The 14124-nt window shown below is 25.0% G+C and overlaps 4 protein-coding genes and 2 non-coding genes across 6 annotated transcripts; 4 read left to right on the top strand and 2 right to left on the bottom strand.

Annotated features, from left to right (window-relative positions):
* Nucleotides 1–3563: 3563 nt before the first annotated feature.
* Nucleotides 3564–4070, top strand: VNE69_06043 (uncharacterized protein; the record flags this gene model as incomplete). The annotated part of the gene is made up of 1 exon (XM_065473795.1): nt 3564–4070. The coding sequence occupies one exon, from the start codon at nt 3564–3566 to the stop codon at nt 4068–4070; it is 507 nt and encodes a 168-aa protein (XP_065329867.1).
* Nucleotides 4071–4086: 16 nt separating this feature from the next.
* Nucleotides 4087–4359, bottom strand: VNE69_06042 (proteasome assembly chaperone; the record flags this gene model as incomplete). Its single annotated transcript, XM_065473794.1, has 1 exon — nt 4087–4359. One exon carries the CDS (start codon nt 4357–4359, stop codon nt 4087–4089), a length of 273 nt encoding a protein of 90 aa, XP_065329866.1.
* A 3042-nt stretch (nt 4360–7401) lies between these two features.
* Nucleotides 7402–8064, top strand: VNE69_06041 (isopentenyl-diphosphate delta isomerase; the record flags this gene model as incomplete). The annotated part of the gene is made up of 1 exon (XM_065473793.1): nt 7402–8064. One exon carries the CDS (start codon nt 7402–7404, stop codon nt 8062–8064), a length of 663 nt encoding a protein of 220 aa, XP_065329865.1.
* A 632-nt stretch (nt 8065–8696) lies between these two features.
* Nucleotides 8697–8815, top strand: VNE69_06804. The gene has a single exon (XR_010574005.1). It is a non-coding gene; the product is annotated as a 5S ribosomal RNA (ribosomal RNA).
* A 780-nt stretch (nt 8816–9595) lies between these two features.
* VNE69_06803 lies at nt 9596–9714 on the top strand. Its single transcript, XR_010574004.1, has one exon. It is a non-coding gene; the product is annotated as a 5S ribosomal RNA (ribosomal RNA).
* Nucleotides 9715–10040: 326 nt separating this feature from the next.
* Nucleotides 10041–11279, bottom strand: VNE69_06040 (DDB1- and CUL4-associated factor 13 (DCA13); the record flags this gene model as incomplete). Its single annotated transcript, XM_065473792.1, has 1 exon — nt 10041–11279. One exon carries the CDS (start codon nt 11277–11279, stop codon nt 10041–10043), a length of 1239 nt encoding a protein of 412 aa, XP_065329864.1.
* Between the last annotated feature and the right edge of the window lie 2845 nt (nt 11280–14124).

Raw genomic sequence — 14124 nt, 5'->3', positions numbered from 1 at the left:
AGAAATATTTGTGTTTGATGTTTCTAAATAAACCAGTAAATAAAAGAAAATAAAAATATACTTCAAAGGCTAAATGCAAAATAATAATTTGATTTTTAATTTTTTAAATATTTAACTGTAAATTAAAAAAATATTCCAACTGAAAATTAAAATGTGAAATTTAGAAATTGGATTATATAGGAATTTTAATAACAACCTGAGACTTTGTAAATTTTTAATATAAATAAAGAAAGCCTTATTTTATTTTTGTACAATGGAGCATTTTCACTTTATCCCCCCCTTACCAATATAAATTAAGAATTTTTAAAAAATATCCCTTTTTTTCGAAATTCGAAGCGGAAAAAATGTGAAGGAGCAAAAGTCAAAAAAATAAAGTTGTAATAAAATAGCATATTTACCAAAAATAAAACAATTGTTTTTTCGTTTTTTTTTTTCAATTTTTTAAAAATTTCCTTCTTCCAATTATTGATCAAGATTTATCTTTATTGTACATTGCAATGTATAACAACGAAATCTCTATATAAACAATATTTATAAGGTTCATTTGCTGTTATTAATGAATATTTTTCAAGAATTAAAGAATTTTCCAAACATGTAATATTTTACTTTTGGAGCTAAAATATAACATATATTAATAAATTGACATTCTATACGATTCAATAATTCTTAAAAGAGCATAAATATAACATTATTTTTACTTTGTTTGTCTAGAAAAACCAATAAAAACCTAAAAAACAAGACTAATGAATATACTACCAAACTAAGAATAACCTAACCTAGATTCTGTTTTAAACAACATAAACTAAGTATAAACATGTTTATCTTTAGCAAAAATTAAATGTAATGACAAAAGAAAGCAATAGGTTAAAACATATTTTTACAAATTTAGACTTCTATTTAACTCATAGTTTTTTCGAAAACATTATTAAATTGGTTTAAATAATATATTTTTCATAAACTATGATCAAATTAGATATTTCTAAGACCTTTTTTTTACTTATGTAAATTTTTCTCTGTTCCTTTCCGCTCTGGACGCTTCGACTTTTAAAAAACAGGGCTAAAAATAAAAAATTCTGTATTTATATTGGTAAGGGGGGGATAAAGTGAAAATTAGCCTTGTACAATATATTTTTATTACTATGTTGCAAAGAAAAACAAAAGTTAAAATAATTAACAAAAGTAAATTAATCCAAATATTGTAAATATAGCAAATAAATTGAAAATTGCAATATAATAAATAACAAACTAATGCTTTTTTACTGTAAAAGACAAATAAAGACTAAAGCTAACTTTAAGCCAATTATTTTTTAATAAAAAAATTTATAAAACAACAAACTAACGCTTTTTTTGTTGTAAAATATAACAATAAATACTAAAGCAGACCTTGGCCCGAACAAATTTAAAATTTAACTGAGAATTAATAGACATACATTTTTTGCTATAAAATATAACAAATTAGTCTAAAGCCGACGTACCCCTAGAAAATGTTTGCTTTAATATAAAAAAAAAATAAATAAAAACTAAAGCCGACTTTTGCCCTAAAAAAATCATAGATTTCTAATTTATAAATAAAAAAATTAACGTTCTTTTGATGAAAAATATAACAACAAAGGCTAAAGCTGATTTGGACCTAAATAAAATGAAAATTTTTTAAATTTATGACATAGTAAACTAAAGCCTTTTTGTATTGTAGATTTAGCAAATAAAATCTAAAGCTGACCTTGCCCCAAAAATATTTAAAGAATTCCTGTTTATAAAATAAAAACTATTGTTTTAAAAATAATATCTTTATTATCGCGATACATAAGAATAATGCATTAAAAACGCCAATAAAAACAATTCATACGAATAATTTACAATCTCCACTAAAGAACTGTTTGTCAAAGATGGTATAATTTTACTATAAGAACTTTTTGGAATTTTACATTTAAAAATCGATGTATATAAAATTCCTGTACTACAAAATCGAGCTGTAAACAATAAAAAATAAATCTTCATCAAAACTTGCGAGACTTTAAAAAAGATTGAAAAAAATAAAAAATTTTTAAAATACCTTTTTTGTAAAAAAATCATATAAAAAATCCCTATAAACGTGATTTTAAATATATCATTTAAATTCCAAGTATAGAATATTTCTATTATAACATGCATCGTATAAATTATAATGCACAATTTAGCCTTCTGTTTTGCTACATAGATTTTGTAGTCTTGAAACCCAATACCTATTTTTTTTAAGTAATGAATCATAAATTCAACGTAAAATTTTTTAACACAATACATTTCTATTAGAATATCTGCAACTATTAACGTCTGATATACGAAAATTATCAAATAATCAACACTTAGACAAGTAAATATGAAATACATGTCGACCATATTACTCAAAAGAAGAACTTTGTAAAGTTTTAATTGGAGTAGATTTCTAGTATATAAAATATAAAAGATATAACAATAAGTAAAAGTATTCATCAGTAAAGATTTTAACAGCAGGATATTGAACTCAGAATATTTTTGTAAATTAGAGATTTTCATAACGTATGTCAATATAATTAAACGTAAGTAAAACGTAATACTGTATAAAAAGTAAATAAATCTACGATCCATGGAAGGATGTAAACTAAATGTTTAAAAATTTAATTTTGATTTGTAAAAACAAACATACTATATTAAAAATATAAAAAATCAAAATTTTAATAGTACATATGTTAGTAAACAAACAAAATCTAAATCAACTATATCTAATTAATCAACATGTATCTAGTAGTCAAAAAATTCAATTAAAGGCAATTTAAGTCTAAAATTAATAAAGATATATGTTCTAAACTATGTCTAGGCATGCTTCTGATGTAAATGTAGCTCTCTAGTACGAATCAATCACCAAACAAATTGATTATTGGTTGTAAATTATTGAGGAATAATTTTTTCACTTCAAAAATCGAAGCTGTCATGTCAAAACAATGAATTAAATTAACAAATACAAAAAGATTTCATTTCTCAAATAAATTTTTTTTGTTATTGTAATTAGAATCAACCGAATGTTTGCAACGCAGTCGATTTTCGCCTACAAATGGGCAAGACAGATAAAAGAGACAGTCGCCCGTTTTATTTAAAATTTAATATACTGTGTTAATTTTGGAAAATCAAATTTAGGGAATTGATCAATAATAAATAACATGAAGAAATCTTATAAAATACTAAAGGCATAGGTAATGGCTTTACATGACATAAAATGATCGCTGCACACATAACAACCTTAAAATTTAATTAGAAATCAGATTTGTAAAAAAATGAATAATTTGCACATTAAAATTGGAATCTTAGCTTAGCAATAATAAGATTTTTTGACCAAGAAAAGAAGAAAAAATGGAAACAATTGAAAATTTTAATATAAAAATATAAAAAGAATTTTATTGTTTTTTACAGTGGTTTAAGTAAAATTAATACATATTTCACCCAATCCATTACAATGAAACTTTGTTAAATATTAATCTATCAATCTTGATAAATATTAAATCTTGCATTTCTTCTTGACTATTCCTTTGTTTATTTTCTGATTCCCCCCTATGAATAAATCTGGCGCCAGATTCAGCAAATTGAAACTTGTCTATAAGAAAGCTATACAAGAAATATTAAGTGTAAATTTAGATACTACAAATACACCTGACTCGTTTTATAACTCTACAATAAATCCCATTGATATAAAAGAGAAAGTCGAAACTCTTAGAATTCAACTTTCGGATCTTTTTAAACGTAAAATTAAAGAATATGATCTTGAGAATAAATTGAACACGCTCGATCTTTTGATCAAAGATAATCAAGATGTTGGAGATATAAATGACGAAGGATACATAAAAGAGATACTTGAATCATATCTAGTAGAAGATAAACTAAAACTAATAGAATATTGTAATGAGAAAACAAAAGAAATAGAACAATATAATGAAGACTTAGAAAAACAACTGAAAACACTTGAAGAAGAATATGAACAAATAAACAAGGAATGTCTATATAACGAATCCAAAGTAGAAAAGCTTATAGAAAATATGAAAAATGTTTATAAAATCGTATAGTAAAAATTTTAATAAATCATTTAACAAACAAAGTATGAATGTAAACACCAACATCATCGAGATTTTCTTCACTTTTTAAATTACAAAAAACTTCCAACTCCTTTCTCCTTTTTATATTTCGTTTTTTTAAAATGTTTTTCAATTCATCATCAAATAAATTAATTTGTTCTTCGGCTTGACTTACATAAATAAAGATGTGCGTTGGCGTTTCTAAGATTTTAATATCTGTTTCTACGCCTTTTATACTGGTTTTGAAGTCGAAGTATCCGGTTCTATTGGAATATGTCATATGTTTTATAGGGGAAAATTTGTATTTATTAGCTACTAAATAATTATTGGTTACTTGAATAACAAAGGAAATAGGGACAGATCCTTTTTGATTTTTATGACATAAAAGGAGTAATATAAAAAAATTTACGGATTTTTTCTATTTTTTTCACTAAAAAAGTCTTGTTATAATTTATGTCTCAGAATCAGACTTAAAAAAAAAACACTTATTAAATTGATAATTAACCTGTAAAATGCAAATGAATAAACCTATTAGAAAAAAAAGGAGGGGTTTCTCGGAACAAAAAACCTATAAGGCTTATAAAATGCATTTTATGGGTACATAATAAACCTATTAGACATAATAAGATATTTATAGACCTAATAATGAACCTATATACATGATATGAATATTTGAAGGTATAAAACAACCCCATTGGTAAAAAAAATATATCCAAGAAAACATAACAACCTATCGGGTAGAAATAAACACCTAATTTTCGAAAAATAAACCTAATGCGAAAGAATCTATATGAGAATAAGAATAAACCTATTAAAACAAACCCATGTAGAAAAATAATGTAAGTACTTTAAAAAACCAATTAAAACAAAAGATACTTGCAAAAGACCTAACACAACAAATATACAAAAAACAATTAAACTTATTGGCCTAAAAAGTAAGCGAAAAACTCATAAGAGGACAACATATTTTTTAAATACATAAAATAAACTTAGAACAACATTAAAAAAACATAATTATATATTAAAATATACTTAAGAACGTAACGAATCATTAGTAAAAAAAGAATGTGTAAAAACCTATAAAATTATAAAAGTAGCTAAAATAGCCTATTAAATTTAAAAAGATCATTTTTGGATGAAAATAAACCTATTGAATTTTAAATGAGTCAAAAATGCCCTATTAAGCAAAATATACAAATCATTTGTAAAAAAGAAACCTATTAAAACAAAAAGTATTGCTAAATTCCTTCAGACAAAAAAAAAAGGTAATATAAGTACCTAGAAAAAACCAATTATAACAAAATTCAATGAAAATGGCCCAATACAAAAAAAAAGATAATTTAAGTACCTAGAAAAAAACCAATTATAACAAAATGTGTGGAAAATGGTTTATTAGACATAAAAAGAACAAATCGGGACAAAAGAATCTTTAAGAACGAAAAGTATAAAAAAAACCTATTAAATATAGAAACTCGTTTTTTTATTACAAAGACTATGTTAAAAATGGCCTATTAAACAAAACACACAAATCTAATGCTTAATATGTAGAATTGAATAAAAAATATGCAAAATGGACTATTAAATGTAAAAAACTGCTATTGGCACACAAAAAAAACACATTGAATTTTTATGATTTTAGGATGTGATATTTTCCCTTTGGATAACTAATAGTATAGAAATCTATTCGAAAAAAAAGACGGGGATGATAAATTAATATTCTTATATGAACAAAAATTTACATTAAAATAACTTTGAGTAAATAAATAATTAAATAATGAGCTTCTATTGCAATTTATATATGTTTTAATATACATAAAAAATAATATAAATAAAACAGCCTATTAATCTATAAAATCAACCTATTAGATAGCATTATAAAAAACATATTACTGGTTTTCGGGTTATAAGATCCACTTATAGAAAAGACCATGGATCTTATCTATTGATATAAAATATTGAAATTTCTTATAAAATTTTTTGGAACTTAACCCCATGAAAAAAAAACCTTACACGCTAAAAGAAAAATCAGAAGGATTACAAAAATTGCGTGAAAACAATGGCAACATAAGTATGACTATTTTAAAGTTGCAGATTACTGGGGAAATTAAATATTTGCTTTTTTACCATTTGGGCATGGGGTGATCTCTTCAACTAGTATATAAATTCCAATTTAAAAAGTCGTAAAATTCGACTTTGGGGTGGATCTTATAACCCGAAACCCCGGTAGAATTAAATTACATTAAGAAAACAAACAAAATCATACACAAACAAACACTTTTAGAAATTATGAATATTTTCTAATTTAAAATGATGTTAGTAGTTGAAATTCATAAAAAAAAAAGCCAATAATCTTCATAGTTTATGAAGTCAATTAAATTAAAAATTCATGTAAATATCTTTAAAATAGATTTTTATAAAAAATTGGTAATTAGACATTTTACCAACAAATTTGTAAAAACTGCCAAACAAATCTAAATTTACGTTTTACTGACGATTTTCCCTTAAAGTGACGAATGTGGTTTTTACTTGATATGGCTAAGGTTGACATTTATTTTTTTGCAATTAAAATTTTTTATTTGCCGTTTAAAAATACAATTTTAATTTCTGTGTTCATTTTTTAATTTTCTATTTACCTTTTATGGGTTTCCATATTATTTTTACAATTTTCTATATCCCTCATGAAAAAAGATACAGGACTTCTCCCTTATTATTTAAAATTGTATTCTCTTCTCAAATACGTTGCTTTGTTTTATAACTACAAATCCATTTATATGTTCGTATTTCTTGTCATATCCTTGAGATTGTTGTCTATAAGAAATATAAAGACGCCGTCTTCATATTTTTTCATTTGTCTTAGTTTTTTTATTGAATCTTTATTTTTTATATTTTCCAGTAAAGGAAGGCTCATCTTAGAAATCACGTTATCAATTTCAAACATTTTACTGATGATTTATCTTTATCCTTTCTACCTTTACAAATAAATTTAAACAAAGAAAATTAATAATAATTTTATTGTATTGAATGTAAAGTAAACAAACAAAATTAAACGATTAACACATATTTGATAACAAATTTATTTTTAAATGATCAATAAATCAATTTGATAACTACTTTACTTAATTTTCTAACGTATAAATTTAATTTTCATTAATTTAAATTATCTAACGACAAAAAAAGCAAATTTGATGTTTGAAGTGTTTTTTAAATATAAAATCATGTAACATTTGAGCTGACAAATTTTATAATTTATCTTATTTTTAATTAAAAACGGAAAATGATCAAATTTGGTACATTCATCTTAAATATTTTTTGCGCCCTTCTAATGGATAACTACAATAAAGACTTAATAGTAGTAGATGAACACGACAACATTGTAGGAACTATAAAGGCACTTACAGGTCACTACAAAACCCACTTGTCTCTACACAGGGCTTTCTCTTTATTCCTCGTAGACGACAATAACAAGCTATTGATCCAACAAAGATCAAGTTCTAAACTAGTTTTCCCCAATAAATGGGCCAATTCTGTCTGCTCTCATCCTTTTCTAAATGCCTTATCTTTTAGTGACCCAATTCAAGATGCTAAAAACCATTTAATTAAAAGAATGGATTATGAATTAGGTCTTACTGGTATAAAAGAAGAAGAACTGCAATTTATAGGCAGATTGTTATATAAAGCGACTGATACTGAATATTATGGACATTTACTCGACGGAGAACCAAAAGCTCAGGAATATAAAGAATTTCCAATAGTAGAAAATATTGAGATGGAGAAAAAAAGTGAAAATTTTTTCGAATGGGAAGTTGATTACATTTTTGTTTGTAAAAAACAAGTAGGAGTGAAAATGAATAAAGAAGAAGTGCAAGATATTAAGATGGTAGATAGGAATGAATATGAGGAAATGAGAAAAGAAAAGAAGATAACGAAATGGACTGAACTGATAGTTGAGAAAACAAAGATATTTGATATTTTGGAGAAAATGTAAACAATAAAAAATTTACTTAAACAATTTTATTAAGAATCATTTTTTAATTAATCATTTTGCTGAGAGAATTGTAAACGATAAAAATTTTTAGACAAAATTTATAAATGCCATGCTTCTTTTTAAAGCAAATTTATTGGCTCATATGGTAAAGTTTTTATGAGATTTCATTTTTGCAACTTTTTACGATATTTCAAGTCAATAAAAAAGAAGACCAATTTTTTTTGTCATATGCCTTTGTTTTTTTTAAATTTTCTAACAAATTTCGCATTAGTTTTATGTATTAATTATGACATATATTTTTAGAAGTTAAGTATGTTTATGATTCATATACAACAAATTCTTATTGCACTTTTATAATTGGGTATTAATATAAACAAAAATATAGTCCAAATGAAAAGGGATGTTAATAATTTGTAAGTATAATACATGGAACATAATACGTTCAGTTTTTTATTATATATCTATGAAATAGATCATATTTGTCTTAAATATCTTTATTTATTATATTTGAGGCAATTGCCGGCTGTGAAATATTGCAGAAAAAACTTGCTATTTATAATCACTTTATTAACATGTGTTGAATTACTGTTATCAAAACAAATGTAATTATATTTATTACTGTTTTTTATTTCAGTTACGGTCATATCTACTGTAAAACACCGGAACTCGTCAGCTCTCCGAAGTTAAGCCAGTAAGAGCCTTGTGAGTACTGAGATGGGAGACCGCTCGGAAAAGCAGGGTGCTGTAATTTTATGAAAAATCACAGTATACGAGCGAATGTCAAAAAATTTTTCGAAGTTTTTTCATAAATATTTTTTTTGCATGCTATTACCTTTTTTTGAATTTCTTCTTTGGTTCGCGTCATCTTTACGGTAGCATTCTAAATGCTTTATTACTACATTTTAAAAGTAGTCTATTTGCTTACAAATTGTTTAGGGTAGGTTGCCGTCAAAATGCGCTTGAAGTTACAATGGCATTTTACCTTATATTTATATCTTTGTAAATAAATATACTACGACCTTAATTATTTAATGATAATATAAATACTTACCAAGACAACACAGAGAAAGTAATAAGCGTATAATTACTATAATAATTAAGTAGAGTCAAGGCATTATGATCAAATTTATAGTACAGATATTTAGAAGCAAGGTATGAAAAAATGTATTTAGCACAATATTAATCAAATAACATGAACAAATTACATCACAAGTGCATAAAACAAACACAGCCAAATAAAGACATCTTAAGATATTTTAAAAAATATTGTCTGATGCGCTAAAGAAGATGGTAACAAAAATTCTCAAAAAAGATGCTGGAAGACTTGAAAAAAGTACCCAAGCAAAAAAACAACGTAAATAACTTCACGAAAAAATATCTTTTTAATTTCATATAAAAAGATATTACAAATTTAAATACCTTCAAAAATAGATCTTTATTTCTGTATTCTTTTATCTATGCTTTAAGATCTTTATTTCTCTAGTCTTTTATCTATGCTTTAAGATCTTTATTATATTTGTTTTTTGTTTACAGTTACGGCCATATCTACTGTAAAGCACCGGAACTCGTCAGCTCTCCGAAGTTAAGCCAGTAAGAGCCTTGTGAGTACTGAGATGGGAGACCGCTCGGAAAAGCAGGGTGCTGTAATTTAATAAAAAGCGTTAAACAATAAATGCACTAATACACAACGAAATTAAACATGTATTTCTTCATTCGAAAAATACAAACATTTTATTTCTATATTTTTTTCCATCCCCAATTCAATGGCACAAAAACCCCTTAAAAAAGTCAAGATTGTTAAAAAACCAACTAAATATTTCAAAAGATCAACTAAAGACAAATCAGAAAATTATTTAATAACAAAAGAAATAAACAAAAAAAATTTACTATTTGCTCAAGAACAAAATGATAAGAAATTTAGTAGTAAAAAAATAAATAAAATTTTTAAAAACTAATTTTATGTTTTAATTATAGATTTAAAACTTATTGTTTTTTTTTATATGTCCTTTTCTTACTTCTGCTTCATAATGTTCATGTTTCTGTTTCATTTTCTCTTTAAGTAATTTTGGTATAAATCTATGTTTATTAATTCTTTCTACTTCTTCTACATTCTTATATTTATCAATTAACACTTTACTAAGTGTCTGCACATCCTTTTCTTTTCTACTAAGTGGTCCTGATTTCAAGCTAGCTTCGTTTTTCCAGAGTCGCAAAGAGCCATCGTCACTGCCCGATATGATAAATTTACCATCATTTGAATATTCTAACCCGACTATGTTGTGCATTCTTTGGTTATAATAAACTTCTCTTGATTTTCTTTCAGAATTTTTGAAAATTCTAATTGTCTGGTCGAAACTGCCAGTACAAAGTTCTTGTCCATTTGGATTGTATTTTATACAAGTAACTGCGCTTACATGACCTCTTAGTGTGTTACAAGGCGACTCAATGTACCTTAGATCATGAATATACCCATTTGTGTCTTCATTAGCAGAAGCCAGAAAGTATCCATCTGATGGACTAAAACACATAGCATTAGTTTTATTTGGTAGTGTAAAATCCATTACAATTTTTTCTAATCTCATGTCTACTATAAAATTTTTCATTTCATTTGCAAATCCTACTAAATGTGTAAATGATTTGTTATGAGTTATAACATCAACATTATTTACAGAATATTCAATTTTTTTACTTCTCATTTCAAGATCGTAAATCGCGACTGAATTGTAGCCAGCGACGTAAAGTGCGTCATCAACTTCCAAATTATTAATAGCAGAATTATTTAAAATTTTTTCCGATTTTTTTATATCTAGTTTTTTGTTGCATATTCTTATTGTTTTGTTGTCACCAATATACACATTGTTCATATTGTCTATACCTATCCCTTTTATTTTAGAATTCATATTACATTTACTTATCTTTGTTCTATTTTCAATATCACTTAAAATTATCTCATTATCAAAACTTGTAGATACAATATAAGGATTTACTGAAGATTTAGTAATTTGAGTTATGCCTTCTCTGTGGTAAGATAAAGCAGTTATAAATGGTTTAGCAAATAATCTGTCTAATTTTGTGGAATTTATAGCTCTGATAAGTTCTCTTTCTTTCATGAAAGGATGGTGTAAAGGATTTTTAGAATGTTTTGTGATACTTAGATCTCTTTTTCTTTCTTTTTTATATTCTTGTTCTTGGTGGTAAATTGTATTGATTTTCATATGGGGCAGAAAAAAAAATTAAATTTTTTAAAAAAACATCTTCTGATTGAAAAATCAAAACAAAATATAATTTGCATGTCTGAAACGTATAAAGCACTGTTTTTTTTCATTATGTTTATCTAGCCATAAAATCTTAGTCTTAAAAAAAGCTGGAAATAAAAATTGTCATCAAAAGGGAGTTTTGTAGAGTCAGTTGTCTTTTTTTACGCCCCTTTTAATTTGATTAATGTCTAAAATAATTGTAAGTAATTTACCAATTAATTTTACAGTTGAAGATATTCGTTCTATATTTTCCAAATACGGCAAAATATTTAACATTTTCAAATCTGAAAAGAACTATTTCATTTCTTACAAATCCAGAGAAGAATGTTCCAAAGCTATAAATGCCATGAACAATAAAAAGTTAAAAAACATGATTTTAATAGTCGACTATGCATACGACAGAGATAATAAAATATTCGTTTTTAATTTACCGTTAAACTGTGATTTAGTTGACGTGTCTGATTTTTTTAGTTATTATGGGAAAATTGAGTATTGCAAGTTTATTAAGAATGTGTTGATGATTGAAATGGAGAACAAGAAAGATGCTCAGAAGTTGTTAGACCTTAATAATAAGATTTCTTATGGTGATAAGTTGGTAAGTATAAGGAATACTATGAAGAATGAAGTGAGTGAGGGTAAGAGGAGTGTTTTTGTTTATAATATTCCCGAAGAGATTACGGAGATGGATTTTTTACATATTTTTAGTAAATATGGGAATGTTTTGTCAAGTGGTATAAAAGATAAAAGAGGATTTGTCAATTATGAAAAAGAAGTGGGAGCTTATAAAGCGGCCAAGTATATGGACGGAGTTAAACTTAAGAATATGAAGATACGGGTTGTATTAAAAGAGAACAAGAAACCACAGAACTAGCATTTACTTAAATTATATGAAAAATTTACAATACGCTTAAGAAATAAAATTTTAATTTTGTATATCAATAAAACTAATTTGTATAATTTAACTAATACATATAAAAACTTAATCAACAAATTCACAATAAATTTTTTTATAAAGAACTACATTTTATTATAAATCGTGCTCTTTGTCTTTTCTTAAATTTTCATAAATCGTGTTATTACAATCTACTGGTGTCTCAAAATTTACATCTGTGTCTCCATAATAATTATAATAATTATTATATTTATAATATTGGACATCGTGTCTATTATTAGTCTTCATTTTATTTATACAATTACTACATATGAAACTATTAGTACCACTCTTAACTTCTGTAACTAAATATGGAGTCGAGCAATTAATACACATAGTCTTCTCATATCCGCCTTTAAGCGCTTTTGTTCTGCCAGTAGCAGTCACTGTAAAAGGTCGCGCTCTCCCGTGTAATTTCTGATACAAGCCGCATGCATTACAAAGCAGAGACTTGCCTTTCTCGCCTCGTCTCCATGACGGCGTACTAGTAGTCGCACAATTAGAACACACTCTCTGCTTTGCTTTCCTCTTTGCTTCTTTTAACATCTTAGGATAATTACTAGTACTACTAGTATTATTATTATTGTTATTATACATTACCTCACTATTGGGATACTCATGTCTATCTTCATAATGATAAGTACTAGGCACATTATAGTATACATATTCTCCATAATTATAATAGCTATTTATATCTTCAAAATTATTATACGTGTAACTATTGGACTTTTTTATCTTTTGATTAGTGAAAAAATTATCATTTTTATATTGTTTTTCTCTCTTAAATTTATCAATATCATTATTTTCATCTCCCATATTTGTCATGACTTTGTTGGTGCTAATTATTTAAAATAAAAAATTGATTAAATACTTTTAATTATTAAAATGTCTACTAACAAACAGAAACAAACAAACATTGACTAGTATTGTTTACTAAACAAACAAACTAAGATCACCACGGAGCAGTATATCTTCAGTTGGTTTTAAGTAGAGAAGAAAATAAAAATCAAATAATTTAATTTAATAACAAAACATTTAGTAAATTATTAATTTAGACTATTAAAAAACCAAGATATAAAAGGGAAAACAGAGAGTAGAATAAAAAAAAATATTACAACAAACAAGAAATGCAAACAAAGTTTCGTCGAAAGTGAAAGCATAGTTTGAAAATGTGTATTAGGTTTTATTATTTAAGTTAAAGGTCTAACTTTTAAAAATAAATCAATATCATTTTATTATAGACAATAAATCATAATAATACATCAAAATTTATTTTGATATGTTTGAGTAGATGTCACGAATCTCAACGTCAAACTCTTATACACAATAATTTGTCGTCTCAAAAAGTGTTTTTATTTGCTCAAATTATGTTTTTTTCACTATTTGTTTGTTTAGTATATAAATTAAGAAATAAATTAAAAATTCCAGAGTCAGCACTTTATAAAACATTATCAAACATGACTATATATATATTTTTGAGTAATGATGTTTTAAATATTTGTAATATCATAATTGTTAAATTTATAAATTGCTTTTTTGTAAATTTGTATTATTAAGTTATGATGTTTTAAATATTTGTAATATCATAATTGTTGAATTTATAAATTGTTCTATTGTAAATTTGTATTATTAAGTTATGATGTTTTAAATATTTTTAATATCATACTTGTTCTTTTTTGAATTCGTATTATTGAGTAATGATGTTGTAATTCTCTTACTTCTTCTTTTTGAAAAATCACAAAATTATTAAAAAAAGGAGAAAAAATAAAACTGAATGACCCGGACCTTTAAAAAATTTAACCCTTTAAAAAAGCACCGTAAAAAAAGAGGAGGAAAAATGCTGCTTTTTTTTACATATTTTATATGAAATAA

The sequence above is a fragment of the Vairimorpha necatrix genome, chromosome 6 (genome assembly GCF_036630325.1).
Source record: "Vairimorpha necatrix chromosome 6, complete sequence".
NCBI classification, from domain to species: domain Eukaryota; kingdom Fungi; phylum Microsporidia; family Nosematidae; genus Vairimorpha; species Vairimorpha necatrix.
This window is presented reverse-complemented; position numbering and strand designations above follow the sequence as displayed.